Source organism: Sphaerulina musiva, assembly GCF_000320565.1.
Source record: "Sphaerulina musiva SO2202 unplaced genomic scaffold SEPMUscaffold_1, whole genome shotgun sequence".
Classification (NCBI taxonomy): Eukaryota; Fungi; Ascomycota; class Dothideomycetes; order Mycosphaerellales; family Mycosphaerellaceae; genus Sphaerulina; species Sphaerulina musiva.
In genome coordinates, this window is record NW_016017383.1 from 4994157 (window position 1) to 5021830 (window position 27674).

At 51.4% G+C, this 27674-nt stretch overlaps 12 protein-coding genes across 12 annotated transcripts; 7 read left to right on the forward strand and 5 right to left on the reverse strand.

Annotated features, from left to right (window-relative positions):
- Positions 1 to 860: 860 nt before the first annotated feature.
- SEPMUDRAFT_34141 (cytochrome P450) lies at positions 861 to 2551 on the forward strand (the record flags this gene model as incomplete). Its single annotated transcript, XM_016908561.1, has 3 exons — positions 861 to 1428; positions 1509 to 2067; positions 2140 to 2551. 3 exons carry the CDS (start codon positions 861 to 863, stop codon positions 2549 to 2551), a joined length of 1539 nt encoding a protein of 512 aa, XP_016766110.1.
- Positions 2552 to 4642: 2091 nt separating this feature from the next.
- On the reverse strand, positions 4643 to 5527 carry SEPMUDRAFT_138628 (NAD(P)-binding protein; the record flags this gene model as incomplete). The annotated part of the gene is made up of 2 exons (XM_016902883.1): positions 4643 to 4925; positions 5016 to 5527. The coding sequence occupies 2 exons, from the start codon at positions 5525 to 5527 to the stop codon at positions 4643 to 4645; spliced, it is 795 nt and encodes a 264-aa protein (XP_016766111.1).
- Positions 5528 to 6563: 1036 nt separating this feature from the next.
- SEPMUDRAFT_58973 (cytochrome P450 monooxygenase) lies at positions 6564 to 8395 on the forward strand (the record flags this gene model as incomplete). The annotated part of the gene is made up of 5 exons (XM_016909481.1): positions 6564 to 6854; positions 6937 to 7180; positions 7274 to 7531; positions 7602 to 8233; positions 8270 to 8395. 5 exons carry the CDS (start codon positions 6564 to 6566, stop codon positions 8393 to 8395), a joined length of 1551 nt encoding a protein of 516 aa, XP_016766112.1.
- A 554-nt stretch (positions 8396 to 8949) lies between these two features.
- On the forward strand, positions 8950 to 9261 carry SEPMUDRAFT_113962 (uncharacterized protein; the record flags this gene model as incomplete). The annotated part of the gene is made up of 1 exon (XM_016901064.1): positions 8950 to 9261. One exon carries the CDS (start codon positions 8950 to 8952, stop codon positions 9259 to 9261), a length of 312 nt encoding a protein of 103 aa, XP_016766113.1.
- Positions 9262 to 11279: 2018 nt separating this feature from the next.
- Positions 11280 to 12767, reverse strand: SEPMUDRAFT_33570 (uncharacterized protein; the record flags this gene model as incomplete). The annotated part of the gene is made up of 1 exon (XM_016908544.1): positions 11280 to 12767. A coding segment is annotated over one exon (1488 nt), but the record flags the coding sequence as incomplete, so codon positions are not given.
- Positions 12768 to 14840: 2073 nt separating this feature from the next.
- Positions 14841 to 15452, forward strand: SEPMUDRAFT_8055 (DUF862-domain-containing protein; the record flags this gene model as incomplete). The annotated part of the gene is made up of 2 exons (XM_016910250.1): positions 14841 to 14882; positions 14973 to 15452. Coding segments are annotated over 2 exons (522 nt in total), but the record flags the coding sequence as incomplete, so codon positions are not given.
- Positions 15453 to 16014: 562 nt separating this feature from the next.
- SEPMUDRAFT_146876 (RING finger domain-containing protein) lies at positions 16015 to 17631 on the reverse strand. Its single transcript, XM_016903929.1, has one exon. It carries the CDS (start codon positions 17471 to 17473, stop codon positions 16511 to 16513), a length of 963 nt encoding a protein of 320 aa, XP_016766116.1. The 5' UTR covers positions 17474 to 17631; the 3' UTR covers positions 16015 to 16510.
- A 203-nt stretch (positions 17632 to 17834) lies between these two features.
- Positions 17835 to 19076, forward strand: SEPMUDRAFT_146877 (putative proteasome subunit alpha type-2). The gene is made up of 3 exons (XM_016903930.1): positions 17835 to 18040; positions 18096 to 18115; positions 18171 to 19076. Exons 1-3 carry the CDS (start codon positions 17997 to 17999, stop codon positions 18950 to 18952), a joined length of 846 nt encoding a protein of 281 aa, XP_016766117.1. The 5' UTR covers positions 17835 to 17996; the 3' UTR covers positions 18953 to 19076.
- A 76-nt stretch (positions 19077 to 19152) lies between these two features.
- On the reverse strand, positions 19153 to 20884 carry SEPMUDRAFT_146878 (alcohol dehydrogenase). Its single transcript, XM_016903931.1, has 3 exons — positions 20457 to 20884; positions 19704 to 20356; positions 19153 to 19633 (listed from the first exon to the last, which is right to left on the reverse strand). Exons 1-3 carry the CDS (start codon positions 20741 to 20743, stop codon positions 19413 to 19415), a joined length of 1161 nt encoding a protein of 386 aa, XP_016766118.1. The 5' UTR covers positions 20744 to 20884; the 3' UTR covers positions 19153 to 19412.
- Positions 20885 to 21217: 333 nt separating this feature from the next.
- Positions 21218 to 22632, reverse strand: SEPMUDRAFT_146879 (vacuolar membrane ATPase C). Its single transcript, XM_016903932.1, has 5 exons — positions 22518 to 22632; positions 22365 to 22377; positions 22048 to 22177; positions 21697 to 21957; positions 21218 to 21636 (listed from the first exon to the last, which is right to left on the reverse strand). Exons 1-5 carry the CDS (start codon positions 22532 to 22534, stop codon positions 21572 to 21574), a joined length of 486 nt encoding a protein of 161 aa, XP_016766119.1. The 5' UTR covers positions 22535 to 22632; the 3' UTR covers positions 21218 to 21571.
- A 154-nt stretch (positions 22633 to 22786) lies between these two features.
- On the forward strand, positions 22787 to 23897 carry SEPMUDRAFT_78861 (NHP2/L7aE family protein). Its single transcript, XM_016910205.1, has 4 exons — positions 22787 to 22830; positions 22897 to 23055; positions 23106 to 23211; positions 23370 to 23897. The coding sequence occupies exons 2-4, from the start codon at positions 22963 to 22965 to the stop codon at positions 23546 to 23548; spliced, it is 378 nt and encodes a 125-aa protein (XP_016766120.1). The 5' UTR covers positions 22787 to 22830; positions 22897 to 22962; the 3' UTR covers positions 23549 to 23897.
- Positions 23898 to 24347: 450 nt separating this feature from the next.
- SEPMUDRAFT_146880 (glycosyltransferase family 34 protein) lies at positions 24348 to 27636 on the forward strand. Its single transcript, XM_016903933.1, has 3 exons — positions 24348 to 25994; positions 26054 to 26342; positions 26406 to 27636. Exons 1-3 carry the CDS (start codon positions 25568 to 25570, stop codon positions 27310 to 27312), a joined length of 1623 nt encoding a protein of 540 aa, XP_016766121.1. The 5' UTR covers positions 24348 to 25567; the 3' UTR covers positions 27313 to 27636.
- Positions 27637 to 27674: the final 38 nt, after the last annotated feature.

A 27674-nucleotide genomic window follows, 5' to 3' on the forward strand; every position in this document is an offset into this window, starting at 1 on the left:
GGGAGGGGAAAGGGGAGGGGAGGGATAAGGGGGGGGGGATGAACATGGATCAAAAAAGTCCCGATTGATATCTGTGTTGAAACTGGGTCCAGGGGACTCTCTACTCTACTACCTACTAGGACCAACGCGCCCCGTTGCGCTTCTCTCTGGACCACCCCTTCCCCTTCCCGGGGCCCCTGACCCTGTTGAATATCAAAGTTTACCAGGCAGGAAAGACAAGCCCGGTTTTCCTGCACCGCGCGGGCAAAAAAAAAGACGTCGTGTACGTACGTAGTTAGTTAGCCTTGCCTGTCTGTCTGCTTCCCTCCCTCTGCTCTCTTACACCACACTTACACACACACATACCTACCGTGCATCCTCATCCTAGGTCACTTAAATTCCATTATAGGCTAATCGATCGATAGTGTTTTAATGTTTTTTTTTGAAATGCAATCGACAAGGGCCTTGGGGCGCCGCCGGTCACCCAACAGAAAGGTAGATCCGCTTGGGAAGAGGGAGGGGGGGGAGCCCAGACGAAGACCAGAAAAACTGTCGTTCTGCTGACTGACTAGGTGTAAACTGACATTGGCTTGTTTTTAAATGTGAAATCAAGCGCGTATGGGTTGATTTTTTTATTATTCATTGTCGGCCGGCACTTTCGAAGGGACAGCACTTGAGAGTCTGAGAGACATTTGTTGTTGTTAGCTTGGGAGAAAAAAAAGACACACTTAGTCGATACCTCTTCTCTCTGCCTCCCCCTTCCCCCCCTTCTTCGAATTGCTAAGCTCACCTACCTTACCTACCTACCTGCTTTGACAACAAGACAGGTCGAAGGTCTTATTTTTGCTTTTTATTGTTCTTTTGTTAGAACGATTTTTGCAATGGCGTTGTCGACAGTCATCTCCTCCATCTCCTCCAGCAAGCTGATTCTCCTATTCCCTTTGATCCTCTCTGGATGGGCCATCTTTGCCTTTCTCCAACACCTCTACAATGCATTATATGGCCCTCTCTCCAAAATCCCCGGACCACGACTGCGAGCATTCACCATTCTACCACACTTGAAAGCCATGTGGACCGGCAACGAAGCCGTAGCCGTCGTCGAACTCCACGAGAAATATGGCTCGGTGGTACGCCTCGCACCGGATCTGGTCGCTGTCACGGGAAACGCGCAGACGTGGAAGACGATTTATGAAAGCAAAGCCAATGGCGTTTCTGCATTTGCGAAAGATTTGATCTTTTACGATGCGCCGCTGAATGAGGTTCATGGTCCGTTTGGGAATGATGATCCTAATAGTCTGCGAATGAGAAAAGCTATGGCTCCGGCTTTTAGTGATTCGGGTTTGAAGCGCTATGAGACGAGATTCAAGACTTGGTGTAATGCTCTCGCTGCGAGGCTGGATCAGCATGCTACTGACAATGTTCCCTCGGATATGGTCAAGCTGTTCAACTGTGAGTGACAAGAACCTTTTTGGCCTTTTTTTACGTCGTTATGGTGTTACTGACAATATATCTTTTTTAATTCTTCACAGGCACCACATTCGATGTCATGAGTGACATGCTCCTCTCCGAGCCCTTGCATCTCCTCGAAAAGGGCGACTACGTCCCCTTTGTCCGCCTCATCTTCACCATCCTCCGCCACGTCACCCGTCTCAAGACGATCCGTCTCTACAGCCGCCCCATTGCAAGACGCCTCCATCTCCTCCTAATGAGCATCCCCAGCATTCGCCAATTCGCAGAAAAACACCACCGCTTCATCACCGACCGTGTCCACGAACGCCTCACCAAATCTCCCGAACAACCCGACATTTGGAGTCTTGTCACGGCGGAAACTTCCACTGCAGCGCTGATTTCGGAAGAAGAACGGTATTCGATTGCGAATGAATTGATGATTGCCGGGACCGAAACTAGCGCGACGGTGCTCAGTGGATGTTTATATCATTTGCTCAAAAATCCTGCATGGATGGCTACGTTGACACGGGATATTCGTGACAAGTATAGTCCCGAGACTCCTGGGGGACCGGATCGAATTACTATGGCGGGTTTGCAGGCGAATAAACTTCTTGATGCGGTGATTAAAGAGGCTATGAGGTATTTTTTTCTTTCCTTTCTTTTCTCTTTCTTTCTTCGATTAATAAACTAACCCTTCCTTCACAACAACAGACTCTACCCCCCCGTCCCCATCGGTTTCGCCCGCTTCGTCCCACCCAGCGGCACCACCCTCAACGGCTACGACATCCCCGGCGGCAACCGCGTAGTCATCTACCACTTGGCAACCTACCGCGACAGCACCCTGTGGACGGACCCAACAGGTTTCCACCCGGAACGTTGGCTCGGCGATTCCAAATTTCAAAATGATCATTTGGAGGCTTTTGAGCCTTTTAGTACGGGTCCGAGGGGTTGCTCGGGGAAGAATTTTGCTTGGAATGAAATGCGGTTGATTTTGGCGACGACTTTGTTGAATTTTGATTTGGAGTTGAGGAGGGAGTCAGAGGGGTGGTTGGATCAGAAGGTTTTTTTGGTTTGGGAGAAGCCGGCGCTGTGGGTGGATGTTAGGAAGAGGGGGGATTTTTAGGGGGTTGGATGGATTTAGATGGTAGAGTGATTGTTGTTGTTGGAAAGTGGCGAGAATGTGGAATTGATGATGATGATGATTGAGATTTTTGTTTTGTAGCGAGAGAGAGATAGAAGAATGATGGTTTTTCGTTATTATGGATGACTTCGTTCCTGTCTCATGTGTTGGTCGATTTCTTTTTCTTCATTTTGGTTTTCCTTTTCCTTTCTTCTTCCAGCATATTAAAAAAACTCGCTCATATCCGTACATATCATACAAAATCCTTTTTTTCCACAGAAATCACAACGTTCTCCCCCTCCCTCCCAAGCCAGCACAGAAAATTACACCAAGTTCTCTTTGTCATCAACCATTTCTTTGCAAAAACATTCCCACTCCCTCCCTCCCTCCCTCTCTCTCCCTCACACCCTTTCCCCCCCAGACAGGGCCCTCACAATCCCTGCCTCCTTTCCTCTGCAAGAAACCAAACATATAAACCTTGATATCAACAAGGAATAACAAGAAAGAGAATTGCAGAAAAAGTCTCGAACATCCCCCCCCCAGGCCGGGTCTAGACCCGTGCTGTCTAGCACGATTTTGTGCCTGCGAAAAATAAAACAAACATCGGTTACTATCTCGCAGGGGAGAGAGGGTTTTGCCCTGCAGTAGTTGTAATAGTAATAGTAGGAGCAGTAGTATCTTGTTCGAGAACTGCCGCCGAGACGGGCAATATCTCACTGCTGCTGCTGCTGCTACTACTGCTACTGCTGTTGTATGCAAGAGACCTGGTCGACGACGACGACAACGACAACGACGACGACGACGGCGACGGCGAGGATTGTACCATTACCACAACCACACCGCCCGGAGCAGAGGAAACTTGCTGATCCGAAGTCTTTGTTGTCGTCGTCGTCGTCTTGGTTGTTACAGACTGGTCCAGATGTCTCATCTGTTCTTGGGTCGTAGCGAATAACCAGGATCGATAGGCTGCTAGACAATATGCCGCGTCGTCTGCGTCGATCGTACGAGCGTTACCCGCCATTTTTGTTGGTCGAGGATCCGAGTAGTAGTAAAAGTGTGTGTGTGTATGCGTGTATAGGTTGTGTGTGATTGTGGTGTAGGTAGGACTGTTAGTGTCAGACTTGTAATTGCTAGAGTAGAGACTAGTTCTATGATAGCGTCGTTTTTGTCGTTGTTGATTATGAAGCTTTCGACCGACGACGATGATCAATATACTATAGTAGTTGATTACTGTATTTTCTCGTACGTATAGCATGTTGCTAGTATACTGCTGACGGCGAGAGTCCATCTCCAACAGGGCATTTGTGGCCGCCTTTTTTTGCCCCCCTTCCCCCTCCCCTGCATCCGTTGAGTCTGACGGATTTTTGGCTGCAGCGTGGCTCGGTGTACAAGCCAGTAATGGTATGCAGTGCGTAGAGGTAATAATCTACCAACCCAGTTGTAGTATGTAGTGCGCTCTGGGGGGTGGTCCAGTGTGTGTGTTTGTGTGATGACAAGCGGGAGAGCGTCGTGTGATAGAAGTCCATGTTGGTGTTTCGCGTTGCAAGCCACATCGAGGCTAGTTTAGCGATTATGCGTGCAAACGAAGAGTGTCCGAGCGACCCCAGAAATTGAGGGGACTGTTAACAGGAGGATGAGGAGAGCTGGAAAATATTAGGCGTGAAGAGTGAGATTTTGAAACGATACATAGCCGTTATGTCGGTGTTAAGGGGCTATCCTCGGGTTGCGGCTATTGTCCTCCTCGTTCAATATCAACGCCAGTACATGTCATACAGTATGAAATACCAGGTGTTGAGCGAGCGAGTCCGACAAAAGCGTTGTGGCCAGAAGAGTGTCTTTTTGATGTATCGTTTCGGGGTATGATATTGTTGAAAGGGGCAAGGGGCAATTGATGTTTTGATAGAAGAAGAAAAAGGAGTCAAAGGGAAAGTGAAGAAACTGTTGTATATGTGATTACGTGATCAAAATCTCACCCGCTCCCTTCCGCCCTCCCTTTCTCCTCAATGTCATTCTCATCAATATCATCATCAACAACAACAACAAGAACAACAACATCTCCATCAATACCATCCTCAATATCATCAATGTCACCATCTACACCGTCATACCGCCATCAATGGTAAATGTCGCTCCCGTCACATAGCTCGCGTCATCAGACAACAGATATACAATCATCTTGGCAGTCTCTTCCGCCGTTCCTCTGCGTGGTATAGGCAGTCCAGCGACCATTGCATCGACGAATTCTTTGCCCACATTCTGGTTCATCGGAGTATCGATGGCGCCGGGAGCGACGGCGTTGATATTGACCCCGACAGGTCCATATTGTTTGGCCAGCGCTTTCGTCAGTCCGATGATGCCGTGTTTGCCGGCGATATATCTATTCACACCATCAGTTTATATGCTCTCCATTCTCTCTCTCTGCCTCTCTCAGAGAGACGACGACGACAAGGTCCTCGAAAAAACGCACGCAGGACTGCCTCCTCGAGCTCGAAAGCCCGCAACGGAAGTCATATTGACAATTGATCTGCCCCAATTCTCTGCTTTGGCCGCCTCGGAAGTCATGTATTCCAATTCGACGTGACAGCAATTGGCAGTGCCCGTCAAATTCACTCCAATAACATGATTCCACTGATCGATGCCTCTCTCCTGATGCCACAGTGCAGCTGTTTGTCCTGTTGCGGCCTTGGGATAATCAAAGACTCCGGCGCTGTTGACTGCTCCATCGAGTCGTCCAAATGTCTCCACTGTAGCCTTCAACCACGCCTGAATCTGGGACAGCTCACGCACATCCACGCTCCGAGCGAGTACGCATTCGTCTTGTGGGAGTCCCGCATGCTGGGCAATTTCGACTGCGGCCTCGTTCAGTTTCGATGAGACATCTGCTATACTGACCTTGGCTCCTCGTTCCACCAGGAGCTTTGCTGCAGCCAGTCCAATACCACTCGCTCCCCCCGTAATGGCAAACACTTTTCCGGCCATCTTCTTAGGCAACAATGACAACGATGACGACGACGACGACATGTGAGTTGGAAATTTCTAAAGACGATTGTGATCACATCTCGCCCGGACCGGTGACGCATTTTTATTTTTTTTATTTTCGTTTATTCCCCCCCGGACATCTGGCATTTTTGTGATTTGCATAAGGAATTTGTGTCGGCATTGTCCCTACAACGATGTTCGTGTTCCGACTCAAAGTCTCGGAAGACTAATCGCAATGAAAGCTGCAACAGGCTAGACACTTTTTATTCCAAAAAAGAAAAAAAAAAAAAAAGTCAGTCGGACCATATTTGAGCCATCGCCCTGCGAATCTTTGGGACTCCCCTTCCCCCCATGACGCGCGAGTCTGTACGTACTTTGTTGTTGTCGTGATGTATGTACAAGGGCCCGGTCCGACCAGGAATTTCTGAGTAAGGTATCTAGCACTTGGATTCTTTTTTAGCTTTGTTTTAGCGTCAACCATGGCCCCTGGTAGACTTTTTTTTTTCGCTCACCGCACTCACCATGCAACTTACGCTAACAATGTGAACTAGGGTCACCCACGCTATATTAACCTATTTGCCAGTATGCCTGTACATATGTACATGTCCCACGCAGCCGGGCTTCCTCCAGGTTACTAGGTAGGGTGTTTAACATACTACCATAGCTGTAGCCTGTATTTGAGGTTTGTTCTCCCGATACGGAACGATTATTTTATTCGCTTGTGAACAAGAGGGGACCTAGATGTTTTTTTATTATGTCTTCGAGAAGGTGGGCGGAATGCACTAGCATTCAGAGTATAGTTGGGAGAAACTAGCAGTCGATCGTTGGCCCCCCCCTCCTCCTCGTAGCTACCTACGGCACCGCTGTTCGTTATTGTCGTTGTCATTGTCGGCATTTTCGTTGTCGTTGTCGTCGTCGTTGTCTTTGTCGTTGTTCTTGTTTCGTTGTTCAAGGCCGCTGTGATCAGAGTAGTACTCTATAATCATCAACACTTGCAGTGAACAGTACGAACAACAACAACAACAACAACAACACCATGATATTCTCTTCCATTCCCACCACATGGCCCACAGCAGTCCTCACACTCCTAGCCACCTCTCTCCTGCTACGCATCCTCTACAGATTACTTTTTCATCCCCTCAAGTCCTTCCCAGGCCCATGGACTCACAAAGTAACCGACCTTCCCAGTGCATGGAAATTATCCAACGGAGAACAACATTCTCATTACCACCGCCTGGCCCAAAAATACGGTTCTGTCGTCCGAGTCGCTCCCAATGAACTCCTCTTCACAGGACCAGATGCATGGGAGGATATTTATGGGTATCGTGTATGTTTGTATCCCAATCATCATCATCATCATCATCATCACCACCACCAGCCGGGATACTGACATCCAACGAAAAATCCAGAAAGGCAAAGTCATGGAAAAAAGTCCCATTTTCATCGGTGTCGCTTCTCCCATGAATGGCTACGTCGGAGTGGGACTTGCGCGAGGCAAAGAACATACTCGACAACGAAAAGCTCTGGCGCCGGCACTTTCGAAAAATGCTCTTTATGGTCAAGAAGAGATTATTCAAAGACATATTTCTGCGTTGTTGGCGGCGCTGAGGAGGAAAATTGAGGGGGGGGAGGTTGCTAATATGTCGGATTATTGTATGTTGTTTTTTCTTTTTGCGTGGACTTGTCCATGGAGTCAAAAAAGATACGGTACTGACATGGTATGATTGTTAATTGTTATTGTTACAGATTCATTCATCACATTCGATGTCATTGGAGAATTGTCCTATGGCGAGCCATTTGGTTGTCTCGCTCAAGGCTCGGCGACGGAATGGGCCAAATCTATCATTCATGTGACGGTGTTTGCCACATATGATCAAGCCATTCGAAGAGTTGCCGGCGTCGATACCTGGTTGAGAAGTTTGTTGGTCAAAGCATTCATGCCTGCTGAAGTGGCCAAATGGAGGACTTTGCATGTGGTGAAATCAAAGGAAAAGACTTTGGAACGTATGTCTTTTTTCTCTTTTTTTTTCCTCTTTCCCTTTTGAAACAGGAGTTAAACTGATCCCAAAAACAGGCCTAGCAAATAAATCCTCCCCCAACAAAGATGTAATCCACCACCTCCTCTCCAACGAAGATTCCGCAAAATCCCTCTCTCCCACCGAAATCATCCTCAACATGATCCTCTTCGCAAGCGCCGGCTCCGAAACAACCTCCATCACCCTCTCCGCCTGGACCTATCTGATCCTCACCCACCCCCCCGTCTATCGCCGTCTCATAGCCGAAATCCGCTCCGTCTGCTCCTCCCCCGAATCCATCACCGTCGACACCGTCATGTCCTCTCTCCCCTACCTCGGCGCAACTCTCCACGAAGCTCTCCGACTCTTCCCTCCCGGCGCAGTCGCTATGCAGCGAGTCGTTCCCGCCGGCGGGGCAGTGATTGATGGACATTATGTCCCTGCGGGCACGACGGTGGCGATATCTCCTTGGGTAGCAGGTCGATCTTCAAAGAATTTTTTTGCACCGGATAGGTTTTGTCCTGAGAGGTGGTTGAAGGGGGAGAATGAGGTGTTTGAGAATGATCGGTTGAGCGCTTCGAAGCCGTTTGGACATGGGCCGAAGAAGTGTATTGGAGAGGATTTGTCGTTTTTGGAGGCGAGGTTGATTTTGAGCCATTTGTTGTGGGCGTTTGAGATGGAGTTGTGTGGAGTTGAGGGTGAGAAGGGGACGAAGGGGACGAAAGAGGAGGAGGAGTATCGGAGGGATAATGAAAAGTGGTGTTTGGATTCTACGCCCGAGACGATTCGTTTGTATCAGGTGTTGTTGAAGCCGAATTTGTGGGTGCGGTTTCGGGAGAGGGAGGCGTTGTGAAGGATGATGGGTATATATATATATAGAGGTAGGTTCTCTTATGGGGTGAATGGGATGGTAGATAGAGGGCGATGAGGTGATGTCTGTGGGAATGAATGATTTCATGACTTGTAATCGCTTTCTGATACTCTACTCAGCTCGAGGAAGTTGAATATTGCCATCGCAGACTGCCGCTACTTTGAGATGTCTGGTATCTCTATCAAATGTTGAGTGTTTTGATGAGGTAGTCTTGGGTAATAGCTGTGATTTGTCCATCTTCTCCTTCTTCCCTTCTCTCTGTTCTATGTCAGCTCCATAACACTACCCTAGAAGCACCTACGCATTCACAGTCAGTATACGTAGATAAGAGAGCCCGACAAATACCTCTCTTCCTCCTACTACACTCTCTGTTCTATATCAGCTCCATATCATCGCCCAAGAGGCACCTACGCACTCACAGTCAACACATCAAGATAGGAAACCCCAGCGAATCCCTCTCTCGCTCTCACCTACCTACCTAAAACTCTTCCAGAGTAATCATCAGACTCTCCATTCCCCATAAGTACCGTGAAGAGATGGAACTCCGCCATACGGTGCTGTCAGACGGGACGATGTCGAGCACAGAATGGCTCATGCGGAACCCGGATCTCGCTACCCAATGGGCTGTGAAGATGGCAGAAACGTACCTCAAGATCAAGGGAGACAGAACGCAGATGGTGTTCCTGGGGGACACAGATTGTGGCGCGAGGCCACACGAACCCAGCACCCACCCGCCCGGAGCCCCAGACACCCATTCGCACGAAACCACAGACGCCGCAACGTTTCACACCGCGAACGCCGGGAATCAAGTCGGAGACCAACGCGCTACATCAATGGCATTCCCATAGGGTCCGACATAGCCGTTGAAAAGTTTCCCTTCCTACATGAGGTCGTCTTCCTCTTCAAGTATCTCGGGGTTACAGTGTAGTTGTTCATCATATCGCTTTCACTAGAAATTCGGAACAACATTTTGTACTTTTACTTTGCTACTAGCCGTGTCCTCTCGCTAGTAGGTAGCTCAAGCTAGGGTTGCGTAGGGTAACATTTTTGTTCTGCTTGAGATTCTTTCAAAAGGAAGCACTAGATTCTCTGTTCTATATCAGCTTGATAATATTACCCTAGATGTAAGGCTATAATCGTGGTTAGTATGTGGAGATAGGGGAGTCCAGTCAATACTTCTCTCTCGTTCTCGCCTACCTGCCTAAGAGTCTCCTGCCTCTCTGTTCCATATCAGCTTGACAGCATTATCCTAGAAGCAACGCTACGCCTATAGTTAGCATGTGAAGATATGAGAGTCCAGCCAATACTTCTCTATCGTTCTCGCCTACCTACCTGAGAGTCTCCAGCCTCTCTGTTGCATATCAGCTTGACAGCATTATTCTAAAAGCAACTCTACGCCTATAGTTAGTATGCGAAGATAGGAGAGCCCGGCTGATACTTCTCTCGCTCTCGCCTACCTACCTGAGAGTCTCCAACCTCTCGTTTGCACATTCGCTCCACAACATTGCCCTCGAAGCACCTCTACACTCATAGTTAGCATGTCAAGAAAGGAGAAGACCAAAACCAAAACTCCTCATTCATCAGTATACATCTCTACTACTACTACCACCACCACCACCACTTACTCCACCCCCTCCTCCTCCTCTCCACGCACCACGAACGTCTCCCTCTCAAACCCAAACCACTTCTGCAACCGCTTCCCCATCGTCCGCAGCAGGACATGATCCATGCTAGGGTGCGGGTGCGGACGATGGAAATTGATGCGGCCCCCGCCCTGCATCTGCTTGAATGTGAAGACCGAGCCTCCACACGGGCCGACCGAGAAGCCGGCGTCGACCATGGCGGCTGTGAAGTCGCTCCAGTCGACGCGCTCGGGAAGCTCCTCGGCCGCGCCCGCGCCGTCGTCGTACATGATGCGAAAGACGGAGCGCGTGCTCGGGCGCACTTCGATTGTGCGGATTGGCGGGGCGGGGGGGTTGGCGGCGACGGGGAGGCGTGGAGCCGGCTCGGCAGGAGAGACTTCTGGTCGCGTCTTCTCCTTCGCCTTCACTTCGCGGGGGAACGACGGGCGGTCTTCGCTTGCCTTGCCCCAGACGGTCTGCCCAACCTCGAGGGCTGGCGGGAGGTTTTCTTGCTGGACGCGGGCGGCCGCCGCGCGCGTCTCTCTCGCTTCGATTTTGGCGAGCAACGCCGCCCGCTCCATTGCCACACCGTGTAGGTGGGTGGGATCGTCCCAGGCGGTCAGGAGCTTCAGGCGCGCTGCGAAGAACGCCTCGTCGTCCTCCTGTGCTGGGAGCACAGTGGTGATTCGAAGACCCCTGAGTGAGACCTCTCGCACGCTTGAGACCTCCTGCCAAAAGGCTTGGAGGCTGGCGTGCGTCTGGTCAAAAGAACTCAGGGCGTCTCTGGTTGTCTTGGTCGACAACCGGGGGAGTTGGAGAAACGTCTCCAGAGGGCCATGCAGCTTCATGACCAATGCCACATCGGCCCCCTCTTGGGCCAACACCCCCCGCGCCCAGTCAAGGTCGAATTTCTTGACGTGGGCTTCTGCTTTAATCACCCTCTCGTCCTGGCGCTTCTTGCCGCTCAGGCCAGCCATCTCCACACAGATCTCGTCCACGAGTCTGTTGCGTGGACGCTGGAGGTGCACTCGAACCAGGATCCCGGCGACAGCGGACACGTCGTGCAGCATGCTCTCGATGAGCGGGTCGATGCGCGCCGCCTGCTCGTGCGACGTGGCGATGATATGGTCCAGCATGCGCAAATGGAGTGAGAGCATCCGCCCGGGCCGCTTGCCGTGGTGTTGCAGCTGCACAAGGTGAAAAAAGAGGCGGTCCTGGTGGAAAATTTCCTCGGCCCGTAGGGAATCGCCTTTTGAAAAATACCACTTGAAGGCTTTGGACATGTAGCACGCGAGATACAAATGCTTACACTGCGTAGAGTACTCTACAGTGAGAAAGTCCTCGAGACAGCTGAGTGCGGTCTCGTACATCCGAGGCAAAGGGTTGCCGGGAGTGATGGTGCCCTCGGCCGCTTTCGATACGACGAGCATGCGCTCGACCTCTCCCACGATATTCTTCCATCGGTGTAGTCTGTTACTCGGGCGCATAACCAGCTCGAGCCGACATTTGCGAATATCCTCTGGGCTTAGATGCCCATGCACTGCAGCACCTTCAAATTGAGAAATGGACTGGCGAAGGAATTCTGGGTCCGTTTGAAAGAGCCAATTTTGATCTTCGGCAGAATGCAGACGTGAAGTCAAAGTCTCAATCACCTCGTTCCAATCAAGGGTCGATGGCTTGAAGCAATGGAGACTGTGCAGGTCGTATTGGGCGATCCAACTCTGATCGGTGGTAAAACCGGGTGCAGCAAGGATATCCAGTTGTGCGCGCCCACTTGAGCCGGGGTGATTCGTTTGCTGAGCCAGAGTAGTAGACACCTTGAGAAGGAAGTTAGAAATCACCATCTGCGCTTGAAATACCAACAGAGCTTTGGGGAAGCCAATGATATCCATACGGTGCGCGGCTTTCTCGTCCCATGATACCAATTGTCCGTAGCGTCGGCCATGCATCACGACACAATGCGGGTTGTATGATGTCCCAATCAATCTTTCTCGGAAATGAAATGTGATCTGTGAATTGTCAAACAAGGCCCATAAAGAAGGGGGAGACTCTGTACGGCGACACAAAACTGCGAGAAGTTCGCCCGGGTTCTGGCTGAGACTGTCGAGATCAAGGTACGGCACAAGAAGACTCTTGCGGTACTTTTCCATAGATGTTCTGAGATTTGCCAGGCGGATGTTCATCATGGAGTCCGGGATGGTGCCGTTAGGAGTAGGTCTGTGAATCGCGTTCGCTTCGTCGAGCGGGAAGCCTCGGCGTGGATACATGTCTGGCATAGCGTCTTGGGCAATGGATCTGCGCTGCACATCTGTCTTTTTGAGCCACAACTTGGCCATTACATCGCCATGCTTGTCGAGTAATGTACGAACACGGTCGAGGTTTTGATCTGTGGTGGTTTTCAACTGGAGGATTTCATCGCGAGCCTTCTCATCCGTATACATGTGGTCATATCTGCGAGTGGTAAATGCCGATGATGATGGTGATGCCGACCGGAACTGTTCTGCACAGGCAATGCATGGAGTCATGCATCCCGGAGGCGTGGCCACAGAGTGATGAGGATAGGTGGGATCTCGGTAGCCGTGCTCGGGGTCGGGGCGGTCGAGGTCATCAATTGTCGGACGGCGCTTCTCTCCTGCTTCACGATTGTCGTGTATGGCTTCGGACTCCCTGTTTGAATGAGGCACGCGGCCACCGTTGGCAACCGCCAGCCGAGCACCCAGTTGAGAATTCATCGCTGTCAAAAAAAAGAGATTGTTCTCGGCGATCTGAGGCTTGTGTTATCTGCGGTTCAATACCTGTGCTGTCTGCAATATGCGGTACTTCTGTCTTTGGCAATATGCTGATGCTAGTACTGTCGGCGGTCTGATACTTGCGTTATCGGCGGTCTGATACCTGTGCTGTTTGCAATATGCTGATACTTCGGTCTTTGGCAATGCTGACGCTAGTACTGTCGGCGGTCTGGTACCTGTGCTGTCTGCAATATGCTGTCACTTCTGTCTCTGGCAATATGCTGAACTTCTGTCTTTGAAAATATGCTGGTGCTAGTACTTTGGACGGTCTGATACTTGTGCTGTCGGCGATACGCTGATGCTTGTGTTATCGGCGGTCTGATACCTGTGCCGTCTGCAATATGCTGGACTTTTGTCTTTGGCAAGATGCTGATACTCGTGCTGTCGGCGGTATGCTGGACTTTTGTCTTTTGCAATATGCTGATACTTATACGGTCGGCAATCTGATGTTTGTGTTGTCGGCGGTCTAGTACCTGTGCTGTCTGCGATATGCTGATACTTCTGTCTTTTGCAATGTGCTGATGCTAGTACTGTCGGCGGCTGATGCTTGTGCTGTCGTCAATGCGCTAACTCTGGTGCTGTCGACGATATGCTGATGCTGGTGCTGTCGGCAGTCTGATACTTCAGTCTTTGGCAAGATGCTGATGCTAGTGCTGTCGGCAGTCTGCTGATGTTGGTGCTGTCGTCAATGTTCTGATGTTGGTGCTGTCGTCAATCCGCTGATGTTGGTGCTGTCGGCGGTGTGGTACTTGTGCTATCGGCAGTATGCAGATACAGTAATACTTCTTCTGTCGACAATGTGCAGATACAGTAAGTAATCCTGATGCAGTGGATACTTCACAAGTCTTCAACAATATGCTGATTGATGCTAGGTCACTAGTGTGCAATCGACAATGAAAGCTGAAGTAAGGTAGAAGTAGGTAGAACCTAGAAGTCAGCAAACAATAGAAGCACGCAGAAACCCACAGACATATCTGAGTTGGATAGGCAATACGCGATTTCGCGATATCGCACAATCGCGAAATCGCACCATCGATACGCAGGGGCTTGGCGTTACGGCCTCCTCACTTCATTCACTAAGGCATTAGGAGAGGACTTGGATGAATCGAAACTTGAAATATACCTATCCTAGGAAGACTTGTAGCAATTGATTTTTTAGGGTTTTTTTTCTAAAAGGTACCTTAGGTAAGCAGTCGCTGCCAACGAAGGGTACGGGCACGAGTTTAGGGATTGTACCTACAAACAGATGAATTCCCACTTCCTCGCGTCTGCTACAAATGGCCGTTAACGCGAACCTAACGCCATTTTGGTACAGTAGATAGCGCGTTTGTTTTAACGCTATACCTGCCTCTTCTAGTATCTAGAATAAGTCTATATTCTAGTTAGCTAGTATCGAAAGAGAAGAAATAAGATAATGTCCTTTACTCAAAGATCGAGGAATAGTTAAAGCAAATATATAGTATAGAAAAGTCGTATAAAGGGGGCTAGCGGGTGAAGTGAAGTGTAAAGTACAAAGTGTAAAGTGAATTGGAGCCAGACTTAAACGAGATCTACCGCTAAGAATACCTACCTTAGCGCAAATAGGGGACTGAAATGACGTGACTGTACATACCTTACCTTACCTCCTACCTTACCTCAGGTAGGCATGCGGCTATGCCAACTCTCCCGTTCATGGATGTCGTTGTATTATTAGGTATCTACAGATACTACCTTACCTGGTGTGTATGTAAATGTATTATTGTTATTATTATCATTGGTATTGAGGCATCAACATTCCGACATTGAACATTGCCTGTTACTGGCTTTTCTTTCTTTCTCTCCTTCCCCTCTCTCCTCTCACTCTGTTCCCCTCCTCTCACTCTCTTCTCCCTATACTTCACTACCAACACCACTTACTGTACATCCCACAGACCCGCCATGGCCTCATCTTCCTCGCGACAGAATCGCAAAGCCAGCTCATCAGTCGACTCTTCCCTCCCACACTCTCGCGACTCGTCCTCATTCGTCACCACCACTGAGAGAACCGAAGTAATTATCAACGTCTACGACCTTCTACCTGTACACACCTATCCATTCCCCCCTTCCCACCACCCATAATGAACGAAAGAAAAAAGGCCAAACTAACCCCTTCCACCTCCCCTCAAACAGCCCGGCAGACTCTCCACCCTCCTCTGGACCCTCGGCAGTTCCCTCCTCCACTCCGGCGTAGTCCTCCACTCGCGAGAATATGCCTTTGGAGGACACAACAAACCCCACACGACAGGCGTCTACTACACACGACCCCTCCAACTTCCCCCCGGAGGAACGCATCGCGTCAGCATTTCGCAAGGATATACCCACCATTCGCCCGCTGCAATCCAAACGATTCTGCAGCAAGTCAGCGCGGAATTTCAGGGACAAAAGTATCATTTGTTGAAGAATAATTGTAATCATTTTACTCAGGCTTTGGTGGAGGCTTTGATGGGAGGTAAGGAGAAGAAGAGGAAGAAGACTACGACGCCTGCGTGGTTGAATCGTGCGGCTGGGATTGGATTGGCGTTGCCGTGTATGGTTCCGAGGGAGTGGGTGCAAGGGCCGGATGTGGATAGTGCGGACGGACAATTGGTCGTGGAAGCAGAGGAAGATGATTGCCATGATGGTGGAATATCCCGAGGGGGAGGAGGAAGCGTGATGTCGACGAGGGCGGTGTACAAGTATGAGGAAGAAGATGATGAGGATAGTGATTCGGATGAGAGGGTGAGCATGCTGGAGAGCGAGAGACATGTGAGACTGAGAGCAGAGCAGAGACGGTCGCGGGAAGAGGAGTTGAGAATGAGGAAGGAGAGGAGGTTGAGTAGTCGGATGAGTGGTGTCAGTACGAGTACGAGTAGTACTGATGTCAAGGGAGGAGGGAACACGACCATCACAAAAGCAGACGAAGACGAAGACGAAGATGAAGAAGAAGAAGCAGTAGTTGTGGAACAAATTAGTCTTGCTGGTGGCAAGAGGATCATGACATTGGATGAACCGCCTCCGAGGTACGTGAAGAGGACGGATAGTGCTGGAAGGAAGTTACGCGTGCCTGAGAGGGCACCTCTGCCGAGAGCAGCTGTGATGGTTACCGCAGCGAGCAAGACTTGATTGACAGCGGGAAAGCAAGATGACGAGCGGTGGTGGGGATGTTGGTGTTTTTTGTTCCTTGACTTTCTTGTTGATACTGAGATACCCCATGAAATGCGATTTGCTTTTTTTTTCCTTCTACATAATCTCTCCCAAGCTGAGCTCAGAGTCGAAAAAGTGATTGTACCAAACAAGACACCAGCCTTCAACTCCATGAAAAAATTTCCCTTTCGAGAGTGGAGTTGGCGACAGGATGTAAAGGTCACGCATGCGCAACGATTACATTGAAAAGAAAAGTCTCAGTCTGGAGTAAGAGCCAATGCATTCCTCACACCTCTCAAGCATAACGCCCGAAGAAGCAGGTTCCTGCCAGCAAGTCGATCTGTGCCCATCGACTAATTGTCATGCCCATGAAGGTTGGGAACGAGCCCGGGAACAAGCCAACTTAAAGAAGGGCAGAAGGGGAAGATGTGTTCGTTGATAATAAAAGATAGAAAAACTCACTCTGATCAATCTGGGTGAAGCGGAGAGAGATGTGAGAAGTGCAACTTGAATCAGCATATCTCATATGTAGGAGCGATTGCTAATCAGTCAGCTTCATCGTCCTCGTCCTCATCCTCATCTGTACTACCAGGCACATCCATCACACGTTCTCCAGCCGATTCGAGCGTTCGTCTGGACCACGCACGAACGAGCTTCCATATGGCGTACGAGGCTGTGACTACGCCAATCATGACAGTGATCCAGCTAATCTGCTGTAGCCGGTCTCTCCCATTGCCGCCCATGGAGGTTCTGCCACCGACGGAACGGAGATTGAACCACTGGAAGGGAGATAGGGTGAATAAAAACTTTGCAAAGCCGACAAGTCCCAAAGAAGCAATGCCTTTTAACATGTGTTCGAACCACGTGGTGGGTTCGTCTTCCCAGATGAGCGAATCTCGTGGCCCACCAGCAGTAGCAATAGTGGTATACGGGTCGATATACATGTTAATGATCGGATCAGCGACAAAACCCAATAGGAATACCGAGGATATGATGATGAGTAGGGTGAGAGCGAGTTGTGCGGCAGTACTGGAAATCCAAGATGACCATGTGAGACGCTGCAGTTTGTATCTGTATCGGCAGGTAGGGCACTCCCAGTAGTTCCGTTTCTGCGTAGGATCCGCTCGTCGCCACGCGCTGAGGCACTCTTCATGGACATATTTTTGCGAGCCTTTGCATTTGCACGGTGACAGTAGACGACCACCATCTTCACTCTCGTAGGTCACGCGCGGCGAGGGCTGCATTGCAGCAGGCAGAGTAGATTCTGAGTCGGCATGAAAGGTTGGCTGTACATCCTCGAGGCATATCCTGCACTTTCGTGTCGGGTAGTGTCTTCTCGGGCGTTTCGGTCGGTGCTCTTCTGAGAATTCCGGTGCAGATTCTGCGTATGCTTCAGTGTGCGGTGGAGTCGAGCTGTGAGATGCTGATCCGTCCCAAGTAGGTCCATCAAATGCGCCTGGCAAGTCCTGCGGAAAAGACCAGCTGGCGCCGGTGGTGTAAGCAGCCATAGTGGTGGAGATCAGCGGGATTGGAGGGGAGGGCGATGGCGACGGCGACGCCGAGGGAGAAGGAGGAGGAGGGAGGTCAAGCGATCAATCGATGGCGGTGGTCTGGACGACGGGAGGCCACCTGCTCGTCGTGGTGTTTGTAGTGCACATGGTAGAGCAGACAACAGACGACGTGTCGACGACGAAAGGATTGGAGGTCGAGAGGTCAGTCAGTGTTCAAAGAGTGGAGCGGAAGCGGAGGTGTCTTTGAGCCTCGCGCTAGACTTGTTCGGGAACCGGCAGGTACGCGCTTCACATGGACGCCTGTTCGACAGCTCGAACTGGCTTAACGACTTACCTGACTTACACTACCTCTACACTCTACAGCTTCGACTTCTCACTAGAAACATCAACGTCCCAGCGACACCATCTCTCAGCGGCACCTCCTCCTCCTCCACCTCCGCCACCTCACCACAAATTCTGATCGAACGTCTGCCCACGCACGAGAACCTCACAACCACACCCAGGACTTGCACCGGCCACCATGGCTGATCGATACTCCTTCTCGCTCACCACTTTCTCGCCCAGGTATGCTTCATCTTGAGCACTTACTGTGGTGATTCCTCCGCTAATGCCTCCACAGCGGAAAGCTGGTCCAAATTGGTACTTCGCCCCAGAGCATCTTCTTCACTCTCTACACCGCTAACAATGCATCCAGAATATGCTCTCAATGCAGTCAACCAGGGTGTGACTTCACTGGGCATCAAAGCTGCCAATGGCGTCGTCCTTGCGACTGAGAAAAAGTCCTCCACACCACTGATCGACGCCTCGTCATCGTCGAAAGTCTCCCTCATCACACCCAACATCGGCATGGTCTACTCTGGCATGGGTCCCGATTACCGTGTGCTCGTCGACAAGGCGCGCAAGGTCAGCCATACGGGCTACAAACGGATATACAATGAGTACCCTCCTACGCGGATATTGGTGCAAGACGTGGCGCGAGTGATGCAGGAAGCGACGCAGAGTGGTGGTGTGCGTCCCTACGGCGTGAGCTTGCTCATCGCAGGCTGGGACGATGGAATTCTACCCGAGCAGGAAGAGGCCGAGGCTGCGGAAGAGATGGACGTGGATGACAAGAAGAAGAAGTCTGGCAAGACTGGTGGTATTCTCAAGGGCGGGCCAAGCTTGTACCAGGTCGATCCGAGTGGCAGCTACTTTCCATGGAAAGCGACTGCGATTGGCAAGAGTGCGACGAGTGCAAAGACCTTCCTCGAGAAGCGCTACACGGAAGGATTGGAGCTCGAGGATGCCGTACACATTGCCCTGCTCACGCTGAAGGAGACGATCGAGGGAGAGATGAACGGAGATACGGTAGAGATTGGCATCATTGGCGATCCCGCAGATCACCTGCTCGGCTATGAGGGAGTAGAAGGGGCGACTGGTCCACGTTTCAGGACCCTCAGTCCTCAGGAGATTGAGGACTACCTGACGAACTTGTAGTATACGATGTTGCATAGCATAGTATGGCTGTCTATTTGGCGCTTCGGAGTCACCAGACGCCCCCGCCACTCAGAGACAGCCTCCTGTACGAAGTAAGAAATTGGCCGACTGGCACTAGAAACAGCTCGTCATCGAAGATTCTACTTCACATGACACACTCGACAATGATAATGGCTACATTGAATGATAGGTAACGTGCATGTAACTGGAATTGCATCTCTCCTAAGTAACTGAGGATAGCAAGTAGGTAATATGATACTTCCGAGGAGCGGCAGGCACATCTACATAGATCTGTACAGTCTGTCCAACTCTCCTCGTCGAGTCCTTGCCCTCCCATTATTTCGCAGCAATCGTTCAATACTGCATTTTTGCCATCACACAAGTACGTGTCAATTGACCACCATTTTCATTCACATGTTGCTCATAAACTCATTAGAAGATACATTTGTTGTCCCGCCACTTAGACCGTGCGCATGTCAACGACACAGCGAATGCAGTCGCCAGCGTGCATGTCGTGGAAGGCCTGGTTGACCTTGCCGAGTGGCTGTCGATGCGTGATGAACTCGTCGACCTTGAGCTTGTTGTCCATGTAATCCTGGACGAGACCACCCATTTGGCTGCGGCCCTTGACACCGCCGAATGCACAACCCTTCCATACACGACCGGTGACGAGTTGGAATGCTGGAGGAGAAAGAAATAAGTCAGCAAGGCGGCCCATCATAAGGAAGGTTAGGAAGGGGAGTATACTCACGTCTCGTGGCAATTTCCTGTCCTGCAGCTGCGACACCAATGATGATGCTCTCTCCCCAGCCCTTGTGGCAGGCCTCGAGGGCAGATCTCATAACATGGACATTGCCTGTGCAGTCAAAGGTGTAGTCACAGCCTCCGTCCGTCATCTCAATCAGTCTTGTCTGGATGTTCTCCCCCTCCTTGAGATCCTTGGCAGGATTGACGAAATCGGTAGCACCAAACTTCTTGGCCCATTCCTTCTTAGAGTCATTGACATCCACCACAATAATCTTGGCCGCTTCTTGCTTGACAGCGCCCTGGATGACAGAGAGACCAACACAACCAGCACCGAAGACGGCAACGTTGGAGCCCTTCTCCACACCACCTTTGCCGGCAGTGATGACTGCTGCACCGTAGCCGGTAGTGATACCACAGCCGAGGAGACACGTGCGGTCCATGGGGGCATCGGGGGTGACGGCTACGACGGAGATGTCGGCGAGGACGGTGTATTGGCAGAAAGTGGAGCAGCCCATGAAGTGAAGGAGGTCCTTGCCCTTGCACTTGAAGCGCGAAGTGCCATCAGGCATGACACCTTTTCCTTGAGTAGCACGGATTTTGCCGCAGAGGTTGGTCTTGCCAGACTTGCAGAACTTGCATTCCCCGCATTCTGGTGTGCTGTGGAAGGAGCGTCTCGTTAGCTTTTGAGGGGGCAAAAGGTGCAATTCCTCGCCTGGGAGAGTCAATGGCTGGAGAGATGGGTAGATACTGTACTTACTACAACGCAATGACTGTGTCGCCGACCTTCACGTTAGTGACACCTTCTCCCACGCTCTCGACAATGCCAGCACCCTCGTGTCCAGCAATGACGGGGAAGGCTCCTTCGGGGTCCTTTCCGCTCAGCATGTAGGCATCTGTGTGGCACACGCCAGTGTAGTGCACCTGGATGCGGACTTCATGGGCTCGGGGCGGGAGGACCTCGACGTCCTCAATGACCAGGTCTTTGCCAGCTTCCCAGGCCACGGCAGCCTTGCAGATGATGCTCTTTCCCGCCGTGTCAGACATGATGGTGCTAGTCGAGGGAGAAGATAGTAGGCGGGTATATGTCAATGGAGCGGAGCTGGAGGGGAGGAGTGTAGTATAGTGGTGGAGGTGATGGGATGGGGAGGAGAAGAGAAGAGAGGAAAGTAGAGGGTCAGACGGGCGGAATGGCAGGTAATTGTATTTTACTTCCTACCTAGGTAGTGTAGTCCAAAGAACTCGACCACGCTCTTCTGTTCGCATCGATGAGGTGGGGCTTTCGAAAAGGGCGCGCGCATACATCATGCGAAGTCAGAAGAGGGGCAGTGTGAATCTCCGGGATGACAACTTCCACCTTACTCCGCGATCCAACCGCTGGACATGGCTCCCATTATTCGCCAGGGCAAAACCTCGGACTCTCCCTGCTTCCTGTTTGCATCCGCCCGTGCAGCTACGTAGTATTCCGGCACCTAGCTTCCTCAGCATCCAACGACACCCGACGGGAAATGAGATGAAAGGCTGGATCATTGTATAGGTATGACACAGGCCAAGCGCCGAGACAAGAGAACTATGCGCATGCATTTCTTCTCCATGTACACTGTCTACCCTTGTCTTGGACGACTGCTGAATATACAAAACAACTAACGTTACATGCTCGTCCTCATCCCCCTCGTGCTTACCCATCGTGCATCTTCACTCGAGATGACTTCTGCGGGCAATGCGAGCTGCGCATCGTCTCGAGACAATACCAACCCAACTCTGTGCTCGTCTCCTTCACGCCACCACCTGCCATAACACGGTCGCGCAACGGATGTCGTAAGTACTGGTCTGCGCGTGTGATCATCCCCCGTTTCTCTCTCGCTCGCTCGCTCTCTAGCACTCGGCGTCTTGAGTTGCGCGCGAGTTCATGAGCAGAGCCACGATCAGACCATAGAGACCTAGACATTCAAATTAGACTGAGGCCCCGGAATGCATTGCAGCGTCAGATGAGCACTTACCCAACACTTCGGCGAAAATGAGAATCAGAATCATGCCAACAAACAACCTTGGCTGTTGCGCGGTACCACGCACACCAGCATCTCCAACAATACCAATGGCAAACCCGGCGGCAAGACCAGCAAGACCGACAGATAGACCGGCACCCAGTTGAATAAATCCTGTGAACAGCGACGTCTTCTGCGTCAACTCGTTGGAAATGAGGACTGACACGACCAGACCGTAGATAGCAATGATACCAGCCATAATGACCGGAATGATGTCTAGGAGGCGTCATTAGCCACTTGGTTCTGCTGCCTGATGGTCGTGCTCCTATGCTGTCCTGAACTCCAATGAATGTTTCTGCAACTTACTCTTGACGATGAGATCAGGTCGAAGGACACCCATAGATGAGATACCGACGCCAGCCTTTGCGGTGCCGTATGCTGCGCCAAAGCATGTGAACACGATGGCGCTGGTGCAGCCCATCGCGCCGAAGAAGGGCTATATCCATCGTGTTAGCAGCGTGTTCCATCTCCTTGAATCTCGCACTCCCTCTGTAGGCGCTCGCGGTACAGATGACTTCGGTAGAGGGACGGTTCGCAGGCTGTGGCTGACGTATCGAGTACTGGCCCAGCCTAGGAGTAGGCAACTGCATAACGGCGAACTCGGCGTAGGAGGTAGCACTTACAGCATATACGGGACTAGAACAGGCATATGTCAGTACTGAGACCTTCATCACTCTCCTCGCAGCCTACGACACTGCAGATTGAGGCTTTGGACAGCTCATCTGGCGCGTTTTGCCTCATCCCCATTGTCGGAGCGCCGCGCGTCCAGTACGTACCAGAGATCGGTGGCCATCTTGATTATGTGTGTGAGTGAGACAAAGAGCGAATTCGAATGGCGCTTGAGGTGATGAGGTGAATAGTAGTGGCGTGGATGGGAGTGTTGCTTTCGTGATCTCGGGGGTGAATGAAGCTGTTCTTGATGCGATGACCAGGTTTAGTTCTAGTAGTCCAAGCGCTGCGGCACGTTCCGGGCTGGGCAAGAGCTTTCAGGTTTGAAATCTTTCTGCGCTGTGATGCAGTGCGCTTAGAATTCTGACTTCTACAACAGCAACATCTCGAGGCAGTGAACCCCCAGCTATTCGGGCGAGCGTACGTATTTACCTTGATCATTTGGCGCGCTGCCCTTAATCGTATATATGGCTAACAAGCAAGCAGCTACGTTATCCTGTTAATCACGCCTTCCACCCCAACCTCTACTCCGAAGCATCCTCAATCCACGAGATGGCCGACTCCTCAGCTGCTTGGCCGGTGGCGGACAGCGCGCTTAGCCAGGAAATCCTCGACCTGGTCCAGCAGGCAAGCCACTACCGCCAGGTATGGAGCCCTTCTCTTTTGAGATGGAGCATTCACTAACTTGCTTGTAGCTCAAGAAAGGCGCGAACGAGGCAACCAAAACTTTGAACAGAGGCATTAGCGAGATCATCATCCTTGCAGCGGACACAACACCACTCGCCATCCTGCTTCATTTGCGTAAGTGGTCCTATTAAGTTGTGTGCTGGAGGCTTTTTTTTTTCGCGCGCAGAGCAGAACAGAGCACAGATCTGGGATCGCGAGAAGGCGGCCTACAGCGGACAAGTCATTCAAGAGTTTCGTTACAAGATTGAGTACTGACTAACTCCATCGTGTAGCTCTTCTGTGCGAAGACAAGAACACTCCCTACGTCTACGTGCCGTCGAAGATGGCATTGGGCCGCGCCTGTGGTGTCTCGAGAGCCGTGATCAGCTGCAGCATCACCACCAACGAGGCCTCTGAGCTCACCGCCCAGATTCGTGCGCTGAAGGATAAGGTCGAGCGCCTGATGATCTAGTGGATAGTTCACGATTGGGTGGGATGTCGACGGAAGGTGGTCACAGTTGAAAACAGCCGTCAAGGGCCTCATACCGGGTTCGCAACCACAGTAGCTTGGAAAGCGGAACGGACACAGCGTAAATGCCTGAGCCTTGAAAGGGAATGCAGCATTTGCAGGTCATTGACCGTGCTTGACAATGATGTTGAACACGTACTAGATCAGGACATTCACGTCCTCTCGTGGTTTTCATTTCGGCCCAGTTGAATGTGAAGCGGTCGGAGAGCAGTCCCGCCAGGTGACTACTACATGCGTGCCATTTTCGTGATATTGGTGAAGCTCATGAGGAGAACCACCGCGTCTCCCGAACGATAACAAAGTGCTTTTCGCTTTTTGAACACTGCGAGCAGTGTAAGAATAGGTTGGCGAGCACATCAAATCGCGATCTTGACTGTTAGCACCAGGGGCAGGCATATAGAGATCAAACACGCTTGGGTCCTGGTATATACCTGTGTAGGTATCATGATTTGATTCCACACAGTGGTGATGAAGGCGTACAAGTGAAGCACTGGGCAGCTATCGCCAGGAACTATGAAGAGCGTGGGTGATTGGGACACGCGGCGGACCGCGTTTGTGTGGCTTTTGAGTTTCAAGGCGTTGATTAGTTCGGGGTACAAATTGCTTCTAGAGCTAGGAGGTACTGTAGGAGGTACCTAAATTATGGTACGGAGGAGCATCAGGTAAAAAGGTGGGAGGCCGAGGGATGAAAAACCAGGTAGAGACAGCGGGAGGGAGGATTCGATTCCTTCTATCTGTATCATCATCACACTCGGCACTTCTTCTCTTACGGTGTACCTTATTATTCCTGATACCGCAGTACAGTAGTGGTCGACTAGACTCCGGTATATCAGCGGGATTAATGATAATAATCAAACAATCACAAACAAAGGACAGCTAGACGTTCCGATCTCATCTAGATTGCATTGAGAGCACCAAGGGAAAAGCTCCTGGCTTTGCCGTGAGACGTGCCACACGCTGCGACCGGCATTATTCCTGGAGACGGCGACACGTGCTTGTTTGACAAGTGACAGAGAGGCGCTCCGTGCGTGCAGAGAGTGTATAGGGTATACTGTACGGTCGGAGTGGGGAGATAGGTACGAAGGGGAAGAGGACAAGTAGTGACGGACGATATACCTGTATCGGCACACAGATAACAGAAATTGCGATTTGCTGCTGTCCTCTGCAGTCCCGTCCGCACCCTCGACCATCACCACCGCCACCACCACCACCATCACCACGACTACTACTACCATTCTACCACCACCCACATCACCATCACCACCACCTCGCACTCTCCTGTGCGACGCACGACTGTCCCACCTCCACGGACGATTGGCACACTCGGGATCAATTTGGGCAACAGGCGATCAGTGGCAGTCGGTCGGTGGAGAAAGACGGCGGCGGAAAAGATAGCACAACAAGAAAAAGCAAAGGCAGAGAGACAAGAGTGCGACAAGCCTCTACTAACTAGGCCCGCGACTAAGCCAGAGCCGCCAGACAGACCACGGTGACCACCCAGCAGGCACCTCCGATAGCCGCATCTAGTCCAATAGATTTCTACCTTGCTCCTTGCTCGCATAATCTTGCACGCATCCACCCTGCCCTGCACCAGCCTTCCTTCGCAGTTCGCACCACCGCACGGCGCCGCACGCACGACAGGACCCTCCCGTCGCTCTGGAGAGGGACTAGCTGGCCTGACTGCCTGCCTGTCTGCCTGTCGGCCTCCACCCTCCACCTACTAAGCGAATTTCCCCAGCAGAAAACGCAAAAGTGGCCTACCACAACACCGAGACGGCCTCGGGCGCAGAAGCCACCTCCAAGATCGACTCCTCGAATCACCGCCGACGCACCTCCCGCACCGCTCTCCATGCCCCCGGAGTAGGCTTGGTCTTCCAGGATCCCGCTGCTGCTGCTGCTGGCGGGTCTGCACCCTCGCAGCAGCCCTCGTACTTTCTCGAGGAGGACGTCGCCCGCTTCCCAATGTCGCTCGATCGCAGTCCATCTCCGCGCCGGGAAGGAGGCTGGGCGAGTCCAGGGCTGAGCACTCCTCCGCTAGAAGCGGACGGGCGGTCACGAGGAGTCAGTCCGGCGATTGGCATCAATGGCAATGTCTCCTGGGCCAGTGCAAAAGAACGGTCGGCGAGGGTGAATGGCTATCCCAGTTACCAGAGCACAAATAAGGGCTTCTTTGGGAGATTTGGGCGCAAATTGAGCATGAGCCTGCCTTTTGCACATGGTGGACAGGAAGAGCGGATAGCGGAAAAAGGACGGCGTGAAAGAGGGAGACCGGGAGCTCGGCCGATGCTGGCAGAGCTGCCTCGGAGGTTGTTGCTGCTGGTGTCGAGGAGGCGGAAACTTATTGGCTTCTTGGTGACGGTATTAGCGTTGCTGTTCTTATTCTGGTCTCGTGAGTAACATGATTCCGCCGGTGAAGAAAGGAAGCGGACAGGCTAACACGTGTGGCAGCTGTCAAATCGTGGTACAGGAGAACATCATGGCTGGGAGGTGGATCCAAGTTCGTCATCATATTGGGTGCGAATCAAGGCGGAGGTGTGATGGAGTGGAAAGGCGCGAGAGAGTGGGCGATTGAGAGGGATAGCGTGAAGAACAAGAAAAAGTATGCTGCGAAATGGGGGTACGATCTTCACATTGTGGACATGAGCACGAAGAAGCGCTATGCACACGAATGGCGAGAGAGCTGGGAAAAGGTGGACATTATCCGCAATACCATGAAGAAGTATCCCCAAGCTGAGTGGTGAGTGTGGTGAACAAAAAGGCAGAACCATCGAACAATCAAGTACTGACAGACTGTTGACAGGTTTTGGTGGCTCGATCTCAATACCTTCATCATGGAGCCCGAATACTCGCTCCAACGACACATTTTCAACGAACTGGGCAAGACGACGTACCGCGACATCAACATCTACAACCCGTTGAAGATCCAACATCCGCCCAATGGCACGTCTGACAAGGCCGACGCCCCGCAATACATCAATTATCTGGACGACGAATCATTGTCGGCAGTGGGAGATGGCAAGGCCGAGAGCATCAACCTCATTGTGCCTCAAGACTGCGGAGGCTTCAACTTGGGATCATTCTTCGTGCGGCGAAGTGCGTGGACCGACTATGTGCTTGACATCTGGTGGGATCCAGTCTTTTACGAGCAGAGGCATATGGAGTGGGAGCACAAGGAGCAAGATGCATTGGAGTACATTTACACCAACCAACCATGGATACGTCCACACGTCGCGTTTGCGCCCCAACGGAAGATCAACGCGTTCCCCAACGGAGCCTGTGGCGACGATCGTGGTCTGCCCTCTGGTGGGTGCAAGGCGCTCCAGATTGGAGAGGACATGAAAGAGTGCGGGATCCAGGGGATTCATTACCAAGAGGAAGAACGGGACTTTCTCGTAAACATGGCGGGCTGCGAATGGGGCCGCGATTGTTGGGGCGAAATTTACAATTTCCGGCAGTTGAGCAACCATTTGAACAGGAATCCGTGGGAAAAGTTCAAAGACGGCATTTCGGATGCATGGACGGGAAAAGCGAAACAGGATCGGGAGAAGAAGGAACAGGAGAAGGCGGAGAGAGCGGCCAAAGAGCAGCAGGCGGCAGAAGAAGCGCGACAACAAGAAGAAGAAGAGCAGAAGCAGCAGCAGCAGCAACAGGGGACAGAAGGCGAGGGAGCAGCGCAGCAGCAGCAACAACAACAACGACAACAATAGCATCGTTGTGGCCGAGAAGGCTTCGAACAAGGAAGTCGAAGTTTTGTGTGCTATTTATTGGACTGGACTGGACTGGGCAACTGCAGAAAAAGAAGAGCCAGAAGAAAGTTTTTCGCTTTTGCCTCTTTTCTATCTGTCTGTCTGTCCATCTGTCTCCTGGCCACCTGTCTTGCTGCCTGTCTGTCTGTGAGAGTCTTGCAAGCTTCTCTCTCTCTCTCTCTCTTATCTCATCTCTGGAATACGTTCAAGCGATTTTAGTTTATTTTATTTTTCGGATTCAATGGGGATCTTTGGGGTCTCTCCAATATCCATATTTACCTTACCTTACCTGACTTGACCTGACCTGACCTTACCCATATCCA